The 18,166-nt window shown below is 51.0% G+C and overlaps 2 protein-coding genes across 7 annotated transcripts in view; both read left to right on the forward strand.

Annotated features, from left to right (window-relative positions):
* The window catches only part of LOC144944630 (collectin-10-like), a 484,828-nt gene extending 475,123 nt beyond the window's left edge, over positions 1–9,705 (forward strand). For 2 of the 3 annotated variants that reach the window (XM_078872987.1, XM_078872978.1), the window contains 4 exons: positions 860–931; positions 3,109–3,162; positions 4,231–4,326; positions 6,253–9,705. In XM_078872987.1, the coding sequence (XP_078729113.1) occupies positions 860–931; positions 3,109–3,162; positions 4,231–4,326; positions 6,253–6,680 (650 nt within the window). In that variant the 3' untranslated portion in view covers positions 6,681–9,705. Of the gene's footprint in view, positions 1–857; positions 932–3,108; positions 3,163–4,230; positions 4,327–6,252 lie in introns of all 3 variants that reach the window. The other variant, XM_078872994.1, reaches the window with a different exon arrangement.
* Positions 9,706–16,341: 6,636 nt separating this feature from the next.
* LOC144944647 (doublecortin domain-containing protein 2-like) overlaps positions 16,342–18,166 on the forward strand; it is a 56,781-nt gene continuing 54,956 nt past the window's right edge. Inside the window, exon 1 of one of the 4 annotated variants that reach the window (XM_078873012.1) lies at positions 16,342–17,516. In XM_078873012.1, coding sequence (XP_078729138.1) covers positions 17,215–17,516 — 302 coding nt within the window. In that variant the 5' untranslated portion in view covers positions 16,342–17,214. The remainder of the gene's footprint in view (positions 17,517–18,166) is intronic. The other 3 variants (XM_078873007.1, XM_078873026.1, XM_078873020.1) reach the window with 3 other exon arrangements.

Consider the following 18,166-nt stretch of genomic DNA (forward strand, 5'->3'; position numbering starts at 1 on the left):
TACACTACAGTAGTTGCAACAGTGGATGGATTTTGATTGATGTAAATTTGCGTGGCTCTGCTGCTGTCCACTTAGTGGGCAGTCTTCTGCACGGAAGCAGGAAAGTGTCATCAATGAGCACGCGCGTCTATCGGTCGATCGTTAATATTCGTAGGCTCGGCTCCAACACACCGGTGTGCTGTACTAGTAACGAATTGGCCACATTCTGTTTACGTAATACGTGACAAACCTGACTAATTGGCTGTGTCGGGTCGTGGCAGGTTTAACGACACATTTTTTATTTACGCGATCTAACCCCAAAAACCTGCATCATGGGTGATATTGGTCGCAAAAGCCTACTACGTGTTAAACTGACTGTTCATTAAGTTTAATTGTCCGCTTAATTTTGGCTCAACTTCATTTGGTTAAATTATATGCCGCACCACGTGACTGCCATGTGGCAACTACAGCTCTCATATGCAGAGCAGGTGGACAATGGCTTCTGTCTACTGTGAGGGCTCTCAGGGGTAGCTCTGTGACGTCCGCTTCCTCGGACCATTCTCTTATTCTCTAACGGTGGGATGTGCTGCTCTGTGAGAGATCTGAACGGACTATTTATTTGTCTCATGACAAGATTCCCCTCGCTAAAGCAGGATAAAATTGGTGGATGGCGGGGGGGGGAGTACTTTTTTTAATCTAACACACCTTGAATCATATTAAATGGAGTTATGCGAATGCGTTAATCTTTGCATCTCTGGCATGTTTATTTATAGTTGTATTTTATAATCGCGAAGTGTTGAACGCCGATCAAAGATCACCTTGGGCAGAAAAAAGAAACACGCCTTGAGTTCTGAAAATAATTGTAATAATGCGTTTGCAGGTTTTGCAGGTGAAAAGGGCTCCAAAGGAATCATGGGACCGTACGGCAAAATCGGCGCAGTCGGAGAAAAAGGTGAAACTCCTCTATCGGGGGCTTTCCCCGCCACGTGAATTATCTCCATTAAGTTGTATGAATAATTATCTCCATCAAGTTGTAATTCATGATCTCCATCAAGTTCGAATGAATTATCTCCATCAAGTGGTATGAATTGTCTCCATGAAGTTGTAATGAATTATCTCCATCAAGTTGGAATTAATTATCACCATCGGTAAAGTCACGTAGATATAAAAAATAATAACAATAAAATAATAAGCTGTGCAGTCGACTTTCATATAGTTCAACACAATCCCGGTGGCACATGTCGGAAGAAATCAATTCAGGACTCCCGAATAGAGATGACAATGTCCGGATTGTCCAGGTCACATCCTGGGACAGGTGGCAACCCTCTATGTAACACGTGTTGTATGTGTTACATAGTGTGTTGTATCGGTACGTCCTGAACACACGATCTCGATTCACCGAAGACTCCCTTATACAGTATACAAAGGAACAACAGTTTCAAAATGAAATGCACCAATGCCCAGGCAGATTCAGTTTTTAGCTGAAGCAGGGTTGGTAAACCTGTGGCTCCGGAGCCGCATGCGGTGGCTCTTGAAGGGCTGCAGTGGTGGCCTCGTGAAATAAAAATCAAAAAAATCTCCTCTTGTTATTTTGGTTGCCGACACCTGACCATGGGAGTCCAATTTAGCATGGGAGTCCAGTCCACCATGGGAGTCCAGTTTTTTCCATGGGATTCCAGTTTACTTTGGGAGTCCAGTTTACCATGGGAGTCCAGTTTACCGTGGGATTCCAGTTTACCATGGGAGTCCAGTTTACCATGGGAGTCCAGTTCACCATGGAAGTCCAGGTTACCATGCGAGTCCAGTTTACCGTGGGAGTTCAGTTCACCATGGGAGTCCAGTTCATTGGAGTTCAGTTTACCGTGGGAGTCCAGTTCACAATGGGTAGTTGTCGGCAACCTGGGGCACCACTGAGATCCTTGTGCACTGCTTCCCCGTGACGTTATTCACGCGCATCGCGGCTCTCGAAATATTGAGGTTTATTTTTTTACCGAATTAGATTTTTTTTTTAATGTCTCTTCTTGTTATTTTGGTTTGACGAGCCCCCTGTCGCTAAATGCACGGCGTTGATCGGAGATGAAGAGCCCCGTCAGCTCCGTGGCCCTGCCTGCCACGAGGTGGCGCCACAAGGCTGGGGCCGCTGTGCGCACCCACAGGCGGCAGACGAGGACGAGGAGAGGTCACGCAGAGGTCAAAGCGTCTCCCAGCCAACACGCAGTTTGCAATGTCTGCATGTGTTGGACTTCTTTCGCACCATACGTTAATCGGAGGTGTGGGAGATGGACAACAAACGGAACGCAAGAAGCATTATTTGTTTCTTTCGGTTAAGTCACGTCTAAAGATAAAATAATAAATTAAATAAATTAAATTAAATAATAGAATACGACGTTTCGATTGCGTCGTATTCTATTATTTAATTTAATTTATTATTTTATCTTTAGACGTGACTTAACCGAAAGAAACAAATAATAATTCCTGCAGTCACGAAAGTTCTAAAACGCAAGAAGCAGTTCTGTTCAAATGAGTTTGTCAATGTCGGTGCTTTAAAAGTGGATAGCTCCCAGTGGCTTTCTAATATCGGAAGAGCGTTCCAGACGGCCGCAGAAGCGCATCTGAAAGCGCGCGATGCGGTGACCGTCATTGTTCGATGGCCAGCCGAAAAGCGTTGCTGCGGCGAGGATGACCGGAGTTTGCGTGATGGATTATGCTCCTTGACGAGATCAGTCAGGTATTGTGGTTGATTTGTGGCAAGTGCTTTGTGTGTCGTGAGTGCGACATTATTATAATGTATTATTTCAGCAACCGGAAGTCGATGCAGCCCGGCGAGCAGTGTGGGGAGTCCAATAGTGTAGTGGTCAGCGCTATGCACTAGGAACCCGGCCACCCGAGTTCGATTTCCGCTCACTGGCCCTGAACCGGTCCTGGACTTTCCCGAGGTCGACTCAGCCTCAAATGAGTACCCGGTGCGGTGTGTAAACGTCGCCACGAGGGAGACGAAGGCGACAGGGCATGGTGCTGCTGGCCACCGACCTCCTCGTGTGCCATGCCGGCCTTCATAGGTGCTACTCGCTGACAGCACTTGCCCCGACAGTCTGTTAAGGCTACACTGTGGAACTTTGTCTTTGTCAGGCGTCAAAGGAGAGCTGGGTGGCGAGGGACCAATCGGGCCAGTAGGCGACCCAGGTGAGAGAGAAGCACACTCTGACACCAAGCGTCGTGCGCCGCCACACAGCAGCTCGCAAAACTGTCACATCCCCATTGTGAGGGGGTTGACTCAGCCCAGGGCTCAGGAACCTTGCGGCGCTGGAACCACGTGTGGCTCTTTAAGGAACGGCTTTGTGACGTCATTTACTAAGGGCCCACCGTGTCGTATTCACCACAAGCATTGGCGGCTCTTGGAAATATTGAGTTTTTTTAATATACCGAATTCAATAAAAAAAGGCTCTTCTTGTTATTTTTGCTTGCCGACCCCCGACTCAGCCCAAAAACTACTGGCCATCTCTGAACAAGAGCTTTATAGCTCATATGATACTGGTAGGAACCTCCTGGTTACACCAGCCCACAGGGGATTATTGTGTCCGTCCGTCCGTCGTGCAGGGAGGGGCTGGGTGGGGAGGCGAGGGTGGGGAGGGGCTGTGTGGGGACGGTGGGGAGGGGCTGGGTAGGGGGTGGGAGGGGTGGGGCTGGGTGAGGAGGGGCTGGTCACCCCGTGGTGCCCTTATAAAACTCAACGTTTAACCTACTCCCGCCGGCTTGTGCCCGCCCTCACAGTCGAGAATATTTGCGGAATACACCACTCCGCCGTTGACCCTGGCCATTGACCGAGCAACCCAACGTTCCTACCAGCTCCCTCCGCAGGAATGTGTTTCCTCCAGTATAAATCAATATTCGAGTTCTGATCCCTCTGGTGTCAATAATATGAGAACCAGTTTGAGGAAAAGTCACGAGAGTAGTTTTCCCGAAAGAGAGGCTCTTGCCATGAGAATGTGGAATTCTAACCGCTGACTCGGTGGTGTAAACAGGAGGCGAGCACTCGCAACTGATATGAACTGCGGCCGGGAATCAAACCCAGGTGGCCGTTGTTCATAGTGCGTGCAGTGCACCAGCCACTGCACCAGTGTTCCCACGCTGGTTTGTGTAACCAGTCATTAAAGCAGCACTAAGCCTATTGCACCACTGTAATGATCAGAGTAATGTGCTCTCTGCCCAAGGTTACTCAATGAAAGGGGTTGAATGCATTTTTCGTTGCAGGCTCCCACTGCGAATGTGGCCACCTGCGTAGGACTGTGGGAGAGCTGGACATCGTCATCTCACAGCTGAAAAACGAGGTTCAGCTGATGAAGAATGGTGAGGTGGCACACCGCGCGGTCCGTGTTCCATTACACGTGGGTGTCCGTGCTGCGAGCGTGTGTCTCGTGGGTGAGGAGCGGTGGTGTAGCGGTGAGCGCGCTGCGCTACAAGCCCGGCCACCCAAGATTGACTCCCGCTCACAGCCAACATATCGGTGACAGATATCTGAACTTGTCCTGGGCCCCCTCTAGTTAACATCTCGCCACGATGGCAAGTTGGTAACCACCTCTCCTGGTATCCAGGAGGTCGTGGGTTCGATCCCGATCCTGACCCTGACGCCTGTATATTTGGAGTTTGTATGTTCTCCCCGTGGCCGCGTGGATTTTTCTCCGGGTCCTTTTTTCCCCTCCACATTTAGAAACATGATTTGAGAGTATTTGTCTGCTATAAACTTTCACACGATAAGCCACTTTTGTTGAGCTATCATTTGTGGCTGGGTCGCTTCTGAAAAAGAGCTATGTAGCTCAGTGGGCCTTACCTGGAAAAATTACAAGCCAGGGAAATAATAACAAGTTGAGTTTGAGTTTATAGTTCGGCTTCTTTCAGGGAACCCACAGTTTCCCCGTGGTCCTCCAACCCCGGGGGTTGGGTGTGCGTGATGCGCATCCTCACCTTCCCCCATAAGGGTGGAGAGTGCCCACGTTTCCAAATCTGCCAACACTCTTTGCACACGTGTAGCCGTTTTCTCAATCCACCGCCGGATGACAGCCTCCCCACGGCACACGTGGGGTTTGTTGGGGGTTCATTCACCATGACTCACCGCGGCAGCGAGCACGGATTGCGGCAGCGAGCACGGAAGGGGGTTGTGAGGACCGGTTTAGGATATGACTCACCACGATAGGAATTGCACTCGGTTCAGCGGGTTCAACTCGCAGCGCAATAATCGCTGTGCCAGCGTACGGTGAAATCAGTCGGGTGGAAGAGAAAAATGTTCATAATTTTTTAAGCATTGTTTATTTTGCCATGGGAGTCTGCAATAATGTGTACTCCGAGCAAAATCATTTCCCCACTGGTTGGGCAGTGAACGAGTAGCTGCTATGGAGTAAAATGTTATTAGTTTTTTCAAAATCACCGAGGCTGGCTCTGGGTATTCAGTGGAGATCAACTCGACAGCACTCGCAACTTTTTTTAAAATTACTTGCACTGTTGAATTTTTTGCAAGTGACGTGTTATTTGAGCTTGTGTGTGGAGAGCAGTGCCAGTTGGAGGGAGGTGGCACAGTGGTTAGGGCACTGCACTGCACACCTGGCTACACGAGTTAGATTTCTGGCCACGGGTAACATCAGATGACAATTTATATCTGCACTGCTGCTGGTCCTGCCCAGCCTTAAGTGAGTTGCTGGCGCGGTGTGTAACTGGCCATGGTGTTACCGACATCACCCGCATGCTCGCGCGCCGTGCCCACCTTCACAGGTACCCGCTAACCGCGCTCGCCCCACCAGCCTGTGGAGGCTACACGGGAAGCTCTTCGCCTTTGCGTTTTTACAGCAGGAGTGCAGAGGCCATGGTCCAGAACAACCACTGCTCACTTTCATAATTCGCTGGCAAGCATTTATCTGGCAGCTTCAGGCTTCGTTGAGCTATCATTTGTGATAGCCTCTCAGCGGCTTTTGGCTAGCCATCGAAAAAAGACGGCCGCCGCATCGCGCGCTTCCAGACGCGTTTTTGCGGCCGTCTGGAATGCTCTTCTGATATTCGGAAGAAACTAGAGCTATGCACTTTTAAAACGAGATTCAAAACTAATTTCTCTAGAATTGCTTTTTGTGTTTAGCTTGTTGTCCTTCCCCCGCCACCTCTGATTAGCGTGGCCGGCTACGTACGTACGGTGCGAAAATAAGTTCAACGTGCGGTACGTACGCACGCATAACGCACGCACGCCCGTGAACGTAATTTAACAACAACAAAAAACCGCGTTGCACGCAGTGGTGGGCGTCTCCGAGCTGGGCCAGAAGAGTTACATCGTCGTCAAGGAGGGCAAGAGCCACGCGGACGCGGCGAGCGACTGCCAGCACCGTGGCGGCACGCTGGCCATGCCCAAGGACAAGGCCACCAACGACATGCTCGCCTCCTTCCTCTCCCACCGCGGCGTCGGCGCGGCGTACATCGGCGTGCGCGACCGGCGGGACGCGGCGGACGCGGGCGAGGGGCCGGCGGCGGCGCGGCGCTTCGCGTACGTGGACGGCGGCGCGCTGGTGGGCGGGCTGGCGCGCTGGGGCACGGGCGAGCCCAACGACTCGGGCGGCGCGGAGGGCTGCGTGGAGCTGACCGCCGCCGCGGGCGAGTGGAACGACGTGGACTGCGAGGCGCCGGCGTACTTCGTGTGCGAGTTCGAGCGCGCCGCCGCCGAGTAGCCGCGGGGATCGCCACGCGCGGTTAGGGGGGGGGGGGGGGGGTCCCGGTGCGCCGGGCTGTGCCAGAGGCTCGGCGGGTGTCCGTGGCATGGAGGGGACGCGCCCCAGCGGCCTGCGTCCCAACCCTCGCGGTCATCGCCCTTCCCCCGCGCCTCCGCTTAGCACGGTTGGCTACGTACGGTGCGGAAGAGGTTTAACGTGCGTACGTACGCGGACGCACGGGGTGACAGGGCCGACCTGAGGCTTGGAGCTGTGACTGCGATCGCGTGATGCCACTTTACTTTAAGCCAATTTGAAGATGAGATCAAATAAACAAACTTTGATTTGATCTCAGCACGTTCAATAACGGTCTTGCACACAGTTTGTAAACCGTGTTAAATTTGTAATATAATTTCAGGTATCCTTTGAAGTTTGAATGTAAACATTATGCGCAATGAGACTTTTAAATTGTGGTGTCAACGTGGAATATTGTTGCTGCGACATGACCAGTTGGTGCCATCACAGCGCTGCGAATTGTGCATTACAGTTTATTTTAAGTCTTATCTCCCAAGTTATTTACCGAAGAAATTTACCGTCGAGCTGGGCGTCTCGTGTACCAGCAACACCTCCAATTTAAAGTGGTTTACAAAGATCGAGGTGCCATCATCACGCGATCGCAACATGAGCGTACAGGAGAACAGACAATCCGGTCATGGCTTCAACACCAGCCAAGCCGTGACAATGCTACCAGGTGTGATGACTTCGGGCATAATGAGATGACGTCTGTGAAAAAGGGGCGTCGTGGCTCGTCGGATTACTCCAGGGGCAAGTCGAGATTGCCTCCGCCCGATAAGAGATTATGACGGCGGAAACAAAAATCATCGGTGGCTTCACGGATGTTTTAAATGCCGGTCTAACCCCACGCTATGGCCACAGAGCAGCCACGCCCTGCCCTCATGCCAGAGGAGAGTGCCATGGAGGGGATTTAGAGCCCCATGATTACCGGCATCTCCATTGTGTGGTTTCAAATAAAATCCGGCCATTCTCAGTCCACAAATTATTGCGGGGGCTTCCATTCTCCACCTTTGCTCATTTAAAATAATTTTTTTAACCATACTTCACCACTCCAAGTCATTACTGGTTGATGAAGGTGGGAGATGACATAACTCGTTTTCATATTGCTTACCGCTGATGTTAGCCGTGGCCCGGAATCAAACTTGGGTCGCCGGGTTCATAGCGGAGCGTGCTAATCACTGTGCCACCACTCCTCCCTGTGTCTTCCTTCAAATGTACACATTTTTAAATAAAGCACCTGATTGGTTTGCTCAGTGGCCAATCAGGAGCACGAATTCAGCACGGTTACCCTCCACTGTTCCTTGTATATGATTCCATCCCCACCCGTTGCCAGGCGGGGGTGTTAAAACAAGTAAATGTCTCAGTATCTTTCGCCGTCGTGACGTGAGGCGAAGAATCCCTTGGGGAATGTTACAGAGCGGCGCAACCACCGTGTGTGTGCAGCCCTGCAAGACATTTTGACGTATCTTCTTCGAAAACGTCCTTTTTAAATGGCCCCTTTTGTCTTTATAACACAGAGGGCGCACTTTCCCACGCACTCTGCTGTGAGAATGGTGAATATTGGCTTGACTTTCACATGACAGTCAGACACATTTTAATTCTCAAAGCTGGAATATAACCAAATTGAGAATCCAAACTTGAATGTGACGTGTTGTTATGCTGAGACCATCACCTCACTCCACTAAGGGACCCAGTTTGACCAGGCGGGTGGCTGGGACCCCGATCCAACCTGAGGCATCGGTGGCGATGGTTGACTCCTTAGCTGCCTGATAAGGTGGTTGCGGTCTTCGTGCTAATTTCACAACTGGGCGTGGTCTGATGGTCACCATAGGACGCAGCTGTCGACGAGCGAGCTAGCAGTGAAGATGCCTGACCGCTGACTATTGTGCCAAGGGGTGTCACGGTGGCGAGATGTTCATTGCCTCGTCTGGTATGCAGGAGGTCGTGGCTTCGATCCCTATCCTGACGCCTGCTCCTGTATATTTGGAGTTTGCATGTCTCTCTTTCGCTCTCCGTGGTCGCGTGGATTTTTTTCTGGGTCCTCCGGTTTTTTCCCTCCAGATTTAGAAACACGTGTTGAGAGTATTTGGATGCTATAAACTTCCACACGATAGGCCACTTCGTTGAGCTGTCATTAGTGGCCAGGTCGCTTCTGAAAAAAAATATCTTTATAGCTCAGTGGGGGCCTTACCTAGTAAAATAAACAAAAAAAAGTAAATCGACTATAGTCAAATCTAGAATTGATTGAGCAAGCGCCCGCGATCACAGCAGCAGCACCGTTCTGTTGTTCACCACCAGAGGGCATGGCGACCCCTCTCAACGTGCTCATCGCCAATGAAGTCGTCAGTTGGAGAGAGAGAGAGAAAAAAACGACTTTGAATCGACATGTAAACTCGTAAATAATGTGAAGGAGGCGGGAACCCGACTTAGCACCGTGTTGGTGACGTTGTCCTCGGCACGCGCGGCATGATGCGCCTGTTGCTCTGGACGAACGGGAGATGATTTCCAGCTGCTGTTCTTCTTATTCTCCTCCTCGTGTTTCTACCAAAAATGGTTTTCTGAAAATCATAAAATCCGTCTTAGTTGATGAGTGTCGATATATGAAAAAAAAGCATTACCAGAAGAGACCACGTGCTAGCATGTGACTCGTGTATCCAGAGACTCTTCTAAAGCAGCACACCAGTATTATTCACTCGCCGCATAATAGCACCCTTTCTCACGTTAGTTTGCTCTCGTAGTACTGTGTATACACAAAACATCGCTAATAATATCTGATGGAAGCCATACATTTGTCAATACATGGCCACTGAAATGTGGTTGCCATTTAGTTGATTGGGCAACTTGCATTGGGATGGGAAATGAAAGTAGCACATTAGGAATACATTATAAATGCTCATTGAGAGAGATGAGTCTTAACAATTATCCACTTAGTAGCAATAGAATGTCAGGAGTTAATGAAATAAAATAAAAATATATATTTGTTTAAAAATAAACGAATTGAGCAGTAAATTATGGGCTGCTATTAATACGTCGACATGAGCAAGACGTGTCTGGGATTATGGGTAGAGCAATCGTGAACTACAACATTTCCCAATTCACAACATTGCAAAACTCAAGAGCATCACGCCAACCTGAAGCTGCTGTGATGTTCTGCAAAACCGTGTCAGCGTAAGACGTCTGCGATTCTTTTGCAGTCTGTGGAGACGCCGCTGTCAAAATGAGCTTTGCCAAAAATATGCTGTTAATAAAATAGCGTTCATGCAAAATGACACTTTCAAATATTGTACTTTGTCTCTACGCAGAAAACAATAATAAACGTGAATACTTTAACATCATGAAGTTTGTATGTGTGCATCTGTTGTAGTACTTTGCATATTAGCAGTTGTGGGGAGCGGTAGTGTAGCGGTTAGCGCGCTGCACTATGAACTCGGCGACCCGAATTCGATTCCCGATCATGGCCAACACTAGTGACGATTATCTAAACCGGTCCTGGGCCTCCACTAGGTCAACTCAGCCTCAAATGAGTATCTGATGCGATGTGTAAACATGAGCATTGGGGAGTCAAAGGCGGTTGGGCGTGGTGCTGGCCACCCACCACCTCGTGTGCCGTTCTGGCCTTCATAGGTGCTGCTCACTAACAGCACTTGCCCCTACAGCCTGTTAAGGCTGAAAGTCTCTTCATGGTGGCATGCTGCTGCTTTGCGTATAGAGAGGGCTTGTGGAATCCAGAGATGAAAGCTCCTACTGATGCGACTACTACTGATGGTGATCATGTATGTTGAACCTCTTTCGCACCGTACGTAGTCAACCCTGCTAATCGGAGGAGTGGGTGAAGGACAACAAACTAAATACAAGAGCAGTTCTAAATAAATTAATTTTCAATCTAGATGATTTTAAAGCGCGTAGCTCCAGTGGCTTCCTAATATTGGGAGGAAGAGCGTTCCAGACGGCCACAGAAGCGCTTTTGAACGCACACGACGCAGTGACCGTCTTTGTTCGATGGCTAGCCAAAACCCGCGGCGATTATACGATGATGATGATGCTCCTGAGAGTCTGTGAGCGATTCATAAGAGGTGCACACTGTGAACACTCTTTTCTATAGTTCCCATGACAGCGCAAAAACGGCCGTTTCTACCGGCAGGAATGATCAATATCACTGTGATCAGGAAGATGAAATTGCAATGGGTGCGAAACACAGGCAAGGCGGAGGAGGGTAGAGTTATTGAGTGGCATCCAGAGGCCGTCAAAATCATCACCATCATCATATGTATTGACACTGGAGGAATCCGATGAGCTATGAAGCTCTTTTTCCACACATGTCCAGTAGAGGGGCGGGTCAGAACGTTACAACACTAAAAAATGCGAACATTCGATAGGAGCGCAACGTCTAGGAGAGAAAAAGAATCGCTTTAAGAAGGGGGAACATCCAACATGCAGAATGTGAATGCGATGAGAGCAGCCTCCGCAGGCACGCGGTGAACTTTGTGACACTTACGGGATTTCGATTTAAAAATGTCGTGACTGCAGGGATTCATATTCTTGGTTCTTTCGGTAAAGTCACGTACAAAGGAAATAATACAAATAAGAATAAAACAATACAATTCTCACGACGTTTCGATTGCAACACAAGCAATCATCATCAGCTGTGAAAACTACAGCAAGACATGTTTTTTTCTTGCTGTGGTTTTCACACCTGATGATGATTGCTTATGTTGCAATCGAAACGTCGTGAGAATTTAATTGTTCAATAATTATTTTATTATTTCCCTTCTACTTACGGGATTCTCGCAGGAATCGGCATTGTCCATCGGTGTTCCGATTCCCCCCCCCCATCCAATAGAAATGTACTGCGCTGCGAGTGGGGTCCAAATGTTATGGCACCACGTTAAAGTTAATCTCCTGCCATCAGGCAAAGGAAGGTCTTTAATGATGATAATAATAAGCCCGAGACAAGAATGAACACTTAGGAAGACCTGCCAACACTTGCGAGACTGCCGACACAAGGCAATCTCGCTCAGGATCAGGCAGGCTGGCCTCTAGACTGCCTCACCTAGTGCACTGTATGGATTTAGTTAAATGTTCATAATTGTGCAAATTGAGTTGTCGTGGGTTGTTACTGCTGCTATAGACGGCATTCCACTGGCCAAGCACAGAGGCCGCGGGGTTTGCTCCAAGGGAGTTAGGCGCGAAGGGAAATTTAACATCCATTTATGGGATAAAAGGACCAGTGAGGTTTAGATCGCGTAAATATCCACGTGTCGTTAAACCCGCGACCACCCGACACAGTGAGCAATTCTAGAGGATTTTTGTTCGCAAAAGTAGAGTGGGAATATTTAACGATGGGCGAAATTAATGAGTCACCCTTAATGAGGTTTTATTAAATTCATTTTCGGAAGGGGCCTTGATTGGAGTTACAAGGAACAAAAATCCGATTTGAGACACATACGGACATAATAGAGGTGTTTTGGGTTCGATGGCGTTAATATAAATGTGTCGTTAAACCCGCTACGACCCGACACAGCCAATTAGTCAGGTTTGTCACGTAAACAGAACGTGCCAATTCGTTGCTAGTACAGCACACCGGTGTGTTGGAGAGCAAAGCCACAACGACGTTTCGCCAGTAATTACAACTAGCTTCATCAGGCGACAGACAGATCACAAATCTGTCTGTCGCCTGATTTAGTTAGTTGCAATTACTGGCGAAACGTTGTACTCAGATTGCAAATGGACTTGCTCTCCAACACACCGGTGTGCTGTACTAGTAACGAATCGCCATGTTCTGTTTAGGTGACAAACCTTACTAATTGGCTGTGTCAGATGGTGGCGGGTTTAACGACGTATTTATATTTACGCGATCTAACCCAATAAAACCCCTGTATTATGGATGATATTGGTCGCGAAGCCTGCGTGTTAAACTGACATGCGGACAGTTTCAACTGCCACGGTGGTGAGATGTTAACTATCTTGCCTGGTATACATGAGGTCGCGGGTTCGATCCAGACCCTGGCGCCTGTATTATTGGAGTTTGCACGTTCTCCCCATGCTCGTGTGGATTTCTCTCAGAGTCCTCTAGATTTTCCCTCCACATTTAGAAAAATGCGTTTAAGATTATTTGGCTGTTTTACATTTGCACATGATAAGCAACTTCGTTGGGCTATCGTTTGTGGCCAGGTCGCTTCTGAAAAAGAGCTGTACAGCTCAGCGAGGCTTACCTGGTAAAATAAAAAAAATAGTTTCATAGTTTAGTTTTAGTTATTTGGCAAAGCGGCTTAAACGGGCGGCCTCGGCGATTCGTTCGTCAGCAATGGAGACGGTGAGACGCACACGTAAATCCACTGCTGGATGAGCACCTCGTGGCCCTGTGGGTTGTCAGTGTCGTTTGACCATACTTCACCATGCTGGTCAGTGAGGTCCGTGAATGCGGGAATCGTAGACGTAGCCGCATCGTACAGGAATCCCCCGATTCACGTCTCCCCCTATTACGTCGTTTCGCATACACGTCGTCGCTTTACTGACACCGCTGCCCCGATTGGCGTCCCCTCAAGCCCGCACTCACGTCGCTGACAGCATCACCGTCCCTCCTTTCTCTCTGTCGGTCGCCTCTCTCAGCCTTCGGCTTCCACAATCACCTGCTACTGACTACCCGGCAAATCGCTTCCACTCACGTCGTTTTGATATTCGCCGTCGCATCATTTGAGGAACGCATCCGCGACTTAAGCCGCCCTCTCGTGGCCACCACGCCGCGCAGCAGTCACTCACGATGACCTATCTGGTGGTCGCCCATCATACCCCAATTTTCCAGGCTGAACCTCAGCGTAGCTACCGAGATCTGAGGAGGTGGGGTACATTCCGGGTGATTTGACCGTAGCATTAGCATTTCGTTACGGTTGATGTTTAGTCTTAAAAAATAAATACTCTTTAGTTAATGTTTCCGTGTCGTTTAAAACGTGTTATTTGCAGCAATGCAATTTCGAGTTTGGCCAGACATCAAAGACAAAGATCTCCGTATAGCCTTAACAGACTGTGGGGGCAAGTGCTGTTAGCGAGCACCTATGAGGGCAGGAACGGCACACGCGAGGGGTTGGGTGACCAGCACCACACCCGGCCGCCTTTGTCCCGCCAGTGGCGAAGGTAACACATCGCACCAGGTACTCATTTGAGGCTCAGTCGACCTAGGGAGAGGCCTAGGACCGGTTCAAATAATCGTCACTGGTGTTGGCCAGTGAGCGGGAATCGAACTCGGGTCGCCGGTTTCAAAGGCGGTCACTGCATCGTGTGGCGCTTTCAGATGCGCTTCTGCAGCCGTCTGGAAACGCTTTTCCTTCCGATATTAGGAAGCTACCGGAGCTATGCACTTTTAAATCACAAAGATTCACAGACGCGTTTCTTTAGAACCGCTTTTGGCGTCTAGTTTGTTGTCCTTCCCCCGCACCACCAATTAGCACGGTTGGCTACGTACGGTGCGAAAGAAGTTCAACATACATACATATATAGTGATTGGTCAAATATGTGTCGTGTTGGACTGCGGAATGATCTGGCCAGGCTGTCGCCGTGAGGCCCTTCACTGCCCCGACACGTGGCGTGCCGTCAAGCGGACTGCTTCAAAGACAAATGTCACGATTTGTTTGATCTACAACAAAGTGCGCAGTGAGGAATACGTGCAGTGAGAAAGAGAGCAGTTCAACATACATACATAAACACACACACACATTACATTACAGTGATAGGTGGGCGCAGAGTGGCGCCTCTGATAATCACATCCGTCAACCTCTCATCAGCGCCCTACATTATCACAGACCAATTCAGACCTTATTGGCCACCCGTGCCCTTGATAAATCTCAACGTTCATCCTACAAAGTCCCATCGCAAGGGACACACACAAACAAACAGACACAACACATTTGCCCGCATGGAGACGGCCGTACGCCGTATGGACGTGAACACTCGATTTCCCCGTACAAGAAGACAACGGGCTTGAACCGCGTGGCTTGACAGCGATGGATGATGGAGGTGCCGGGGCGCATCTGGGACCTGCACGTCCATAACGTGGCGCGCCTCACGTGGCGAGACGACGTCGCCATCGTGCGGAGTAACAGCGGCGAAGCGGCAGTCGCGGACAAAACATTCGCTGCTCTCTGCGGGGAGGGAGCGGGGCATGAGGTGGTCCGTGGTGCTCGTTGATTTAAAACGCGTGGGGCAGCGCGAGGCCAACACACACCAGCGATACGACATCGATCTCCGCAATGCTTCTGCCCTGGCAATGTCGCCATCCAATAACCGTACGCCCAGTATTTACAAGGATTATGATTCGGTATATTTGGTATTAGACATCCTCCCCCCAAATATTTAGAATTACGTGTTGAACCTGCCCTAACGTGCGCCCTCTAATCCATACATTCCTCTATTTCCGTCTTTCCAAGCCTCTCTGGGCACTTGTCACTTCTTTGTTCGGTGCCTTCCCTGTTTCTGAAGCGCGCGTCGTCACAGCAGGTAGCGACGTGCCGATTCATGCACTCACTACCCACTCGTTTTGAGGCTGAGTCGACTTACGGGAGGCCAGGGCCGGTTCAGATAATCGTCACTGGTGTCGGCCGTAAGAGGGAATCGAACTCGGGTCGCCAGGTTCGTAGCACAGTGGGGCTAACCGCTAAACCACCGGCACCACCACAATCACAATCACCACCACAATCACCGCCACCACCGCCACACTCGTGGTCTCCTCGGCAACCCGCATTCTTCAAGCCCTCCGGAGCAGCGGCCACGTTTAGGAGGAGTAAATAAATAAACGGCCGCATAAATAAATATATAAACGAGCCGACAGTGGCCAAAACACACAGACACAGAACCACCAGCACCACCACCAGCCCCACCAGCACCACCATCACCAGCACCGCCCACCACCAGCACCGCCCACCACCAGCACCACCAGCAGCTGCACCAGCACCACCACCACTACCAGCAGCACCACCACCACTACCACCAGCACCACCAGCAACTGCACCAGCACCACCACTACCAGCTGCACCACCACCACCAGCAGCAGCACCACCACCACCACCAGCCCCACCAGCAGCAGCACCACCACCAGCAGCTGCACCAGCACCATCACTACCAGCACCACCACCACCAGCACCACCACCAGCAGCAGCACCACCACCAGCACCACCAGAATCACCACCAGCAGCTGCATCAGCAGCTGCACCAGCACCACCAGCACCACCAGCACCACCACCACCACGAGCACCACCACCAGCACCACCACCACCAGCATCACCACCAGCAGCACCACCAGCACCACCACCAGCTCCACCACCAGCACCACCACTACCAGCTGCACCACCACCAGCACCACCACCAGCAGCACCACTACCAGCTGCCACACCACCACCAGCACCACCACCAGCACCACCACCACTACCAGCATCACCACCAGCAGCTGCACCAGCAGCTGCACCAGCACCACCACCAGCACCACCACCACCATCACCAGCACCACCACCAGCACCACCAGCAGCACCACCAGCAACACCTCCAGCACCACCAGCACCACCACCAGCACCACCACCACCAGCAGCACCACCAGCAGTAGAGCTCTGCGCGAGCCGTCATCTCGAGCTGTGACTTGAGTTGAGCCACTTGATCCACGTCGGCAGATGATTGCCGAGCACAACATCGAACGTCAGGCCAACACGGGGCAACAACACTCGTGAAAGCGCGACCCTGGCGGAGGGAGGCCAAATCTCCGGCACCTCCAGCCACCCAGGGAGATGGTGTCCTCTTTCAGAAAATAAAGGCAACAGCAGAATAAACCTGCGCCGCTCCCATGAATGGACACATGTCGAGCAGCAGCAGCGGCAGGCAGCGGGAGTCGTGCCCACGGCAACGCTCACGCTCAAGTGGCCACTACGGCCGAGTCCACGCTGCTGGGACATGCTGCAGTGGAGGAGGAGCAGGCAGGAGGAGGGGGGGGGCACGCTCACAGGAGAGGGCTTAGCGCTGGTAAATCGTGAGCAGCGGCGGTAGCAGGAAGAGGCCGGTCCGCAAACACGACAGCAACACGAGCGAGACAGGGCGACACGCACACGGGACCCAACGCATAGCCCGCTCGGCTCCTGCTGGTGCTGTCCTACTGCTGCTGCTGCTGTTGACTGCTACTGCTGCTGCTGTTGACTGCTACTACCGCTGCCGGGCCAGGTGGAATTCGCTAAGGGACCCAATCTTTGGTTTTCGTTTGCGCAAAAAGACGCGCAAACGACGATTGAGCGTCAACAAACAACAACCGCGGGGTGCACGCCGCGCTGCTCACGCTCGCTGCCGGGGTGCGCGAAGACGCGCGTCGTAGTGCGCGGGGTGTCGTCAGGGGTAGGGCGGTTGCCAATCCGCTAGGACCCTTTAGCTTGTTTGTTTTAATTTCTCTATTAAAGAGCGAGAATTCGAACAATTGGCGACGAGACGTGCAGCGGCCGTTGTGAAACTCGAGATGTCCTCCAGCGCCGGGAAGACTCCGTTCGTGGCGACGCAGTCTCCGCCCGCGAAGAGCATCGTCGTGTACCGCAACGGAGACGCCTTCTTCCCGGGCAGGAGGCTCGTGGTGAACCCGCGCCACGTGGGCAACTTTGACGTCTTCCTGGGCACGGTCACGGACGGGCTGCGCTCCACGTTCGCCGTGCGGAACATCTACACGCCGGCGGGGGGCTCGCGCGTGCCAGACCTGCACAGCCTGCTGCAGCACGGCGGTCGCGAGTTCGTAGCGGCGGGCAGCGAGAGGTTCAAGAAGCTCCAGTGGGTAGCGCGCACACACACACACCAACACACACACACATACACACACCAACACACACACCAACACATACCAAACACACACACACACCAACACATACACACACCAACACACACACACACCAACACACACACCAACACACACACCAACACACACACACACCAAACACACACACATCAATACACACACCAACACAAACACACCAACACACACACACCAACACACACACCAAACACACACACACACCAACACACACACACACCAACACACACACACCAACACACACACACACACACCAACATACACCTATACACCAACACACACACACACCAACATACACCTACACACCAATACACACACACACCAACACACACACCAACACACATACACCAACAAACACACACCAACACACACACCAACACACACAAACACACACCCCAACACACACCAACACACACACCAACACACCAACACACACCAACACACACACACCAACACACACACACACCAACATACACCAACATACATACACCAACACACACACACCAACACACACACACACCAACACACACACAAAAATGCAAAGATCCCCCGTATAGCCTTAACAGACTGTAGGGGCAAGTGCTGTTAGCGAGCACCTATGAAGGCCGGA

This window comes from Lampetra fluviatilis, chromosome 2 (genome assembly GCF_964198595.1).
Source record: "Lampetra fluviatilis chromosome 2, kcLamFluv1.1, whole genome shotgun sequence".
Taxonomy (NCBI): Eukaryota; Metazoa; Chordata; class Hyperoartia; order Petromyzontiformes; family Petromyzontidae; genus Lampetra; species Lampetra fluviatilis.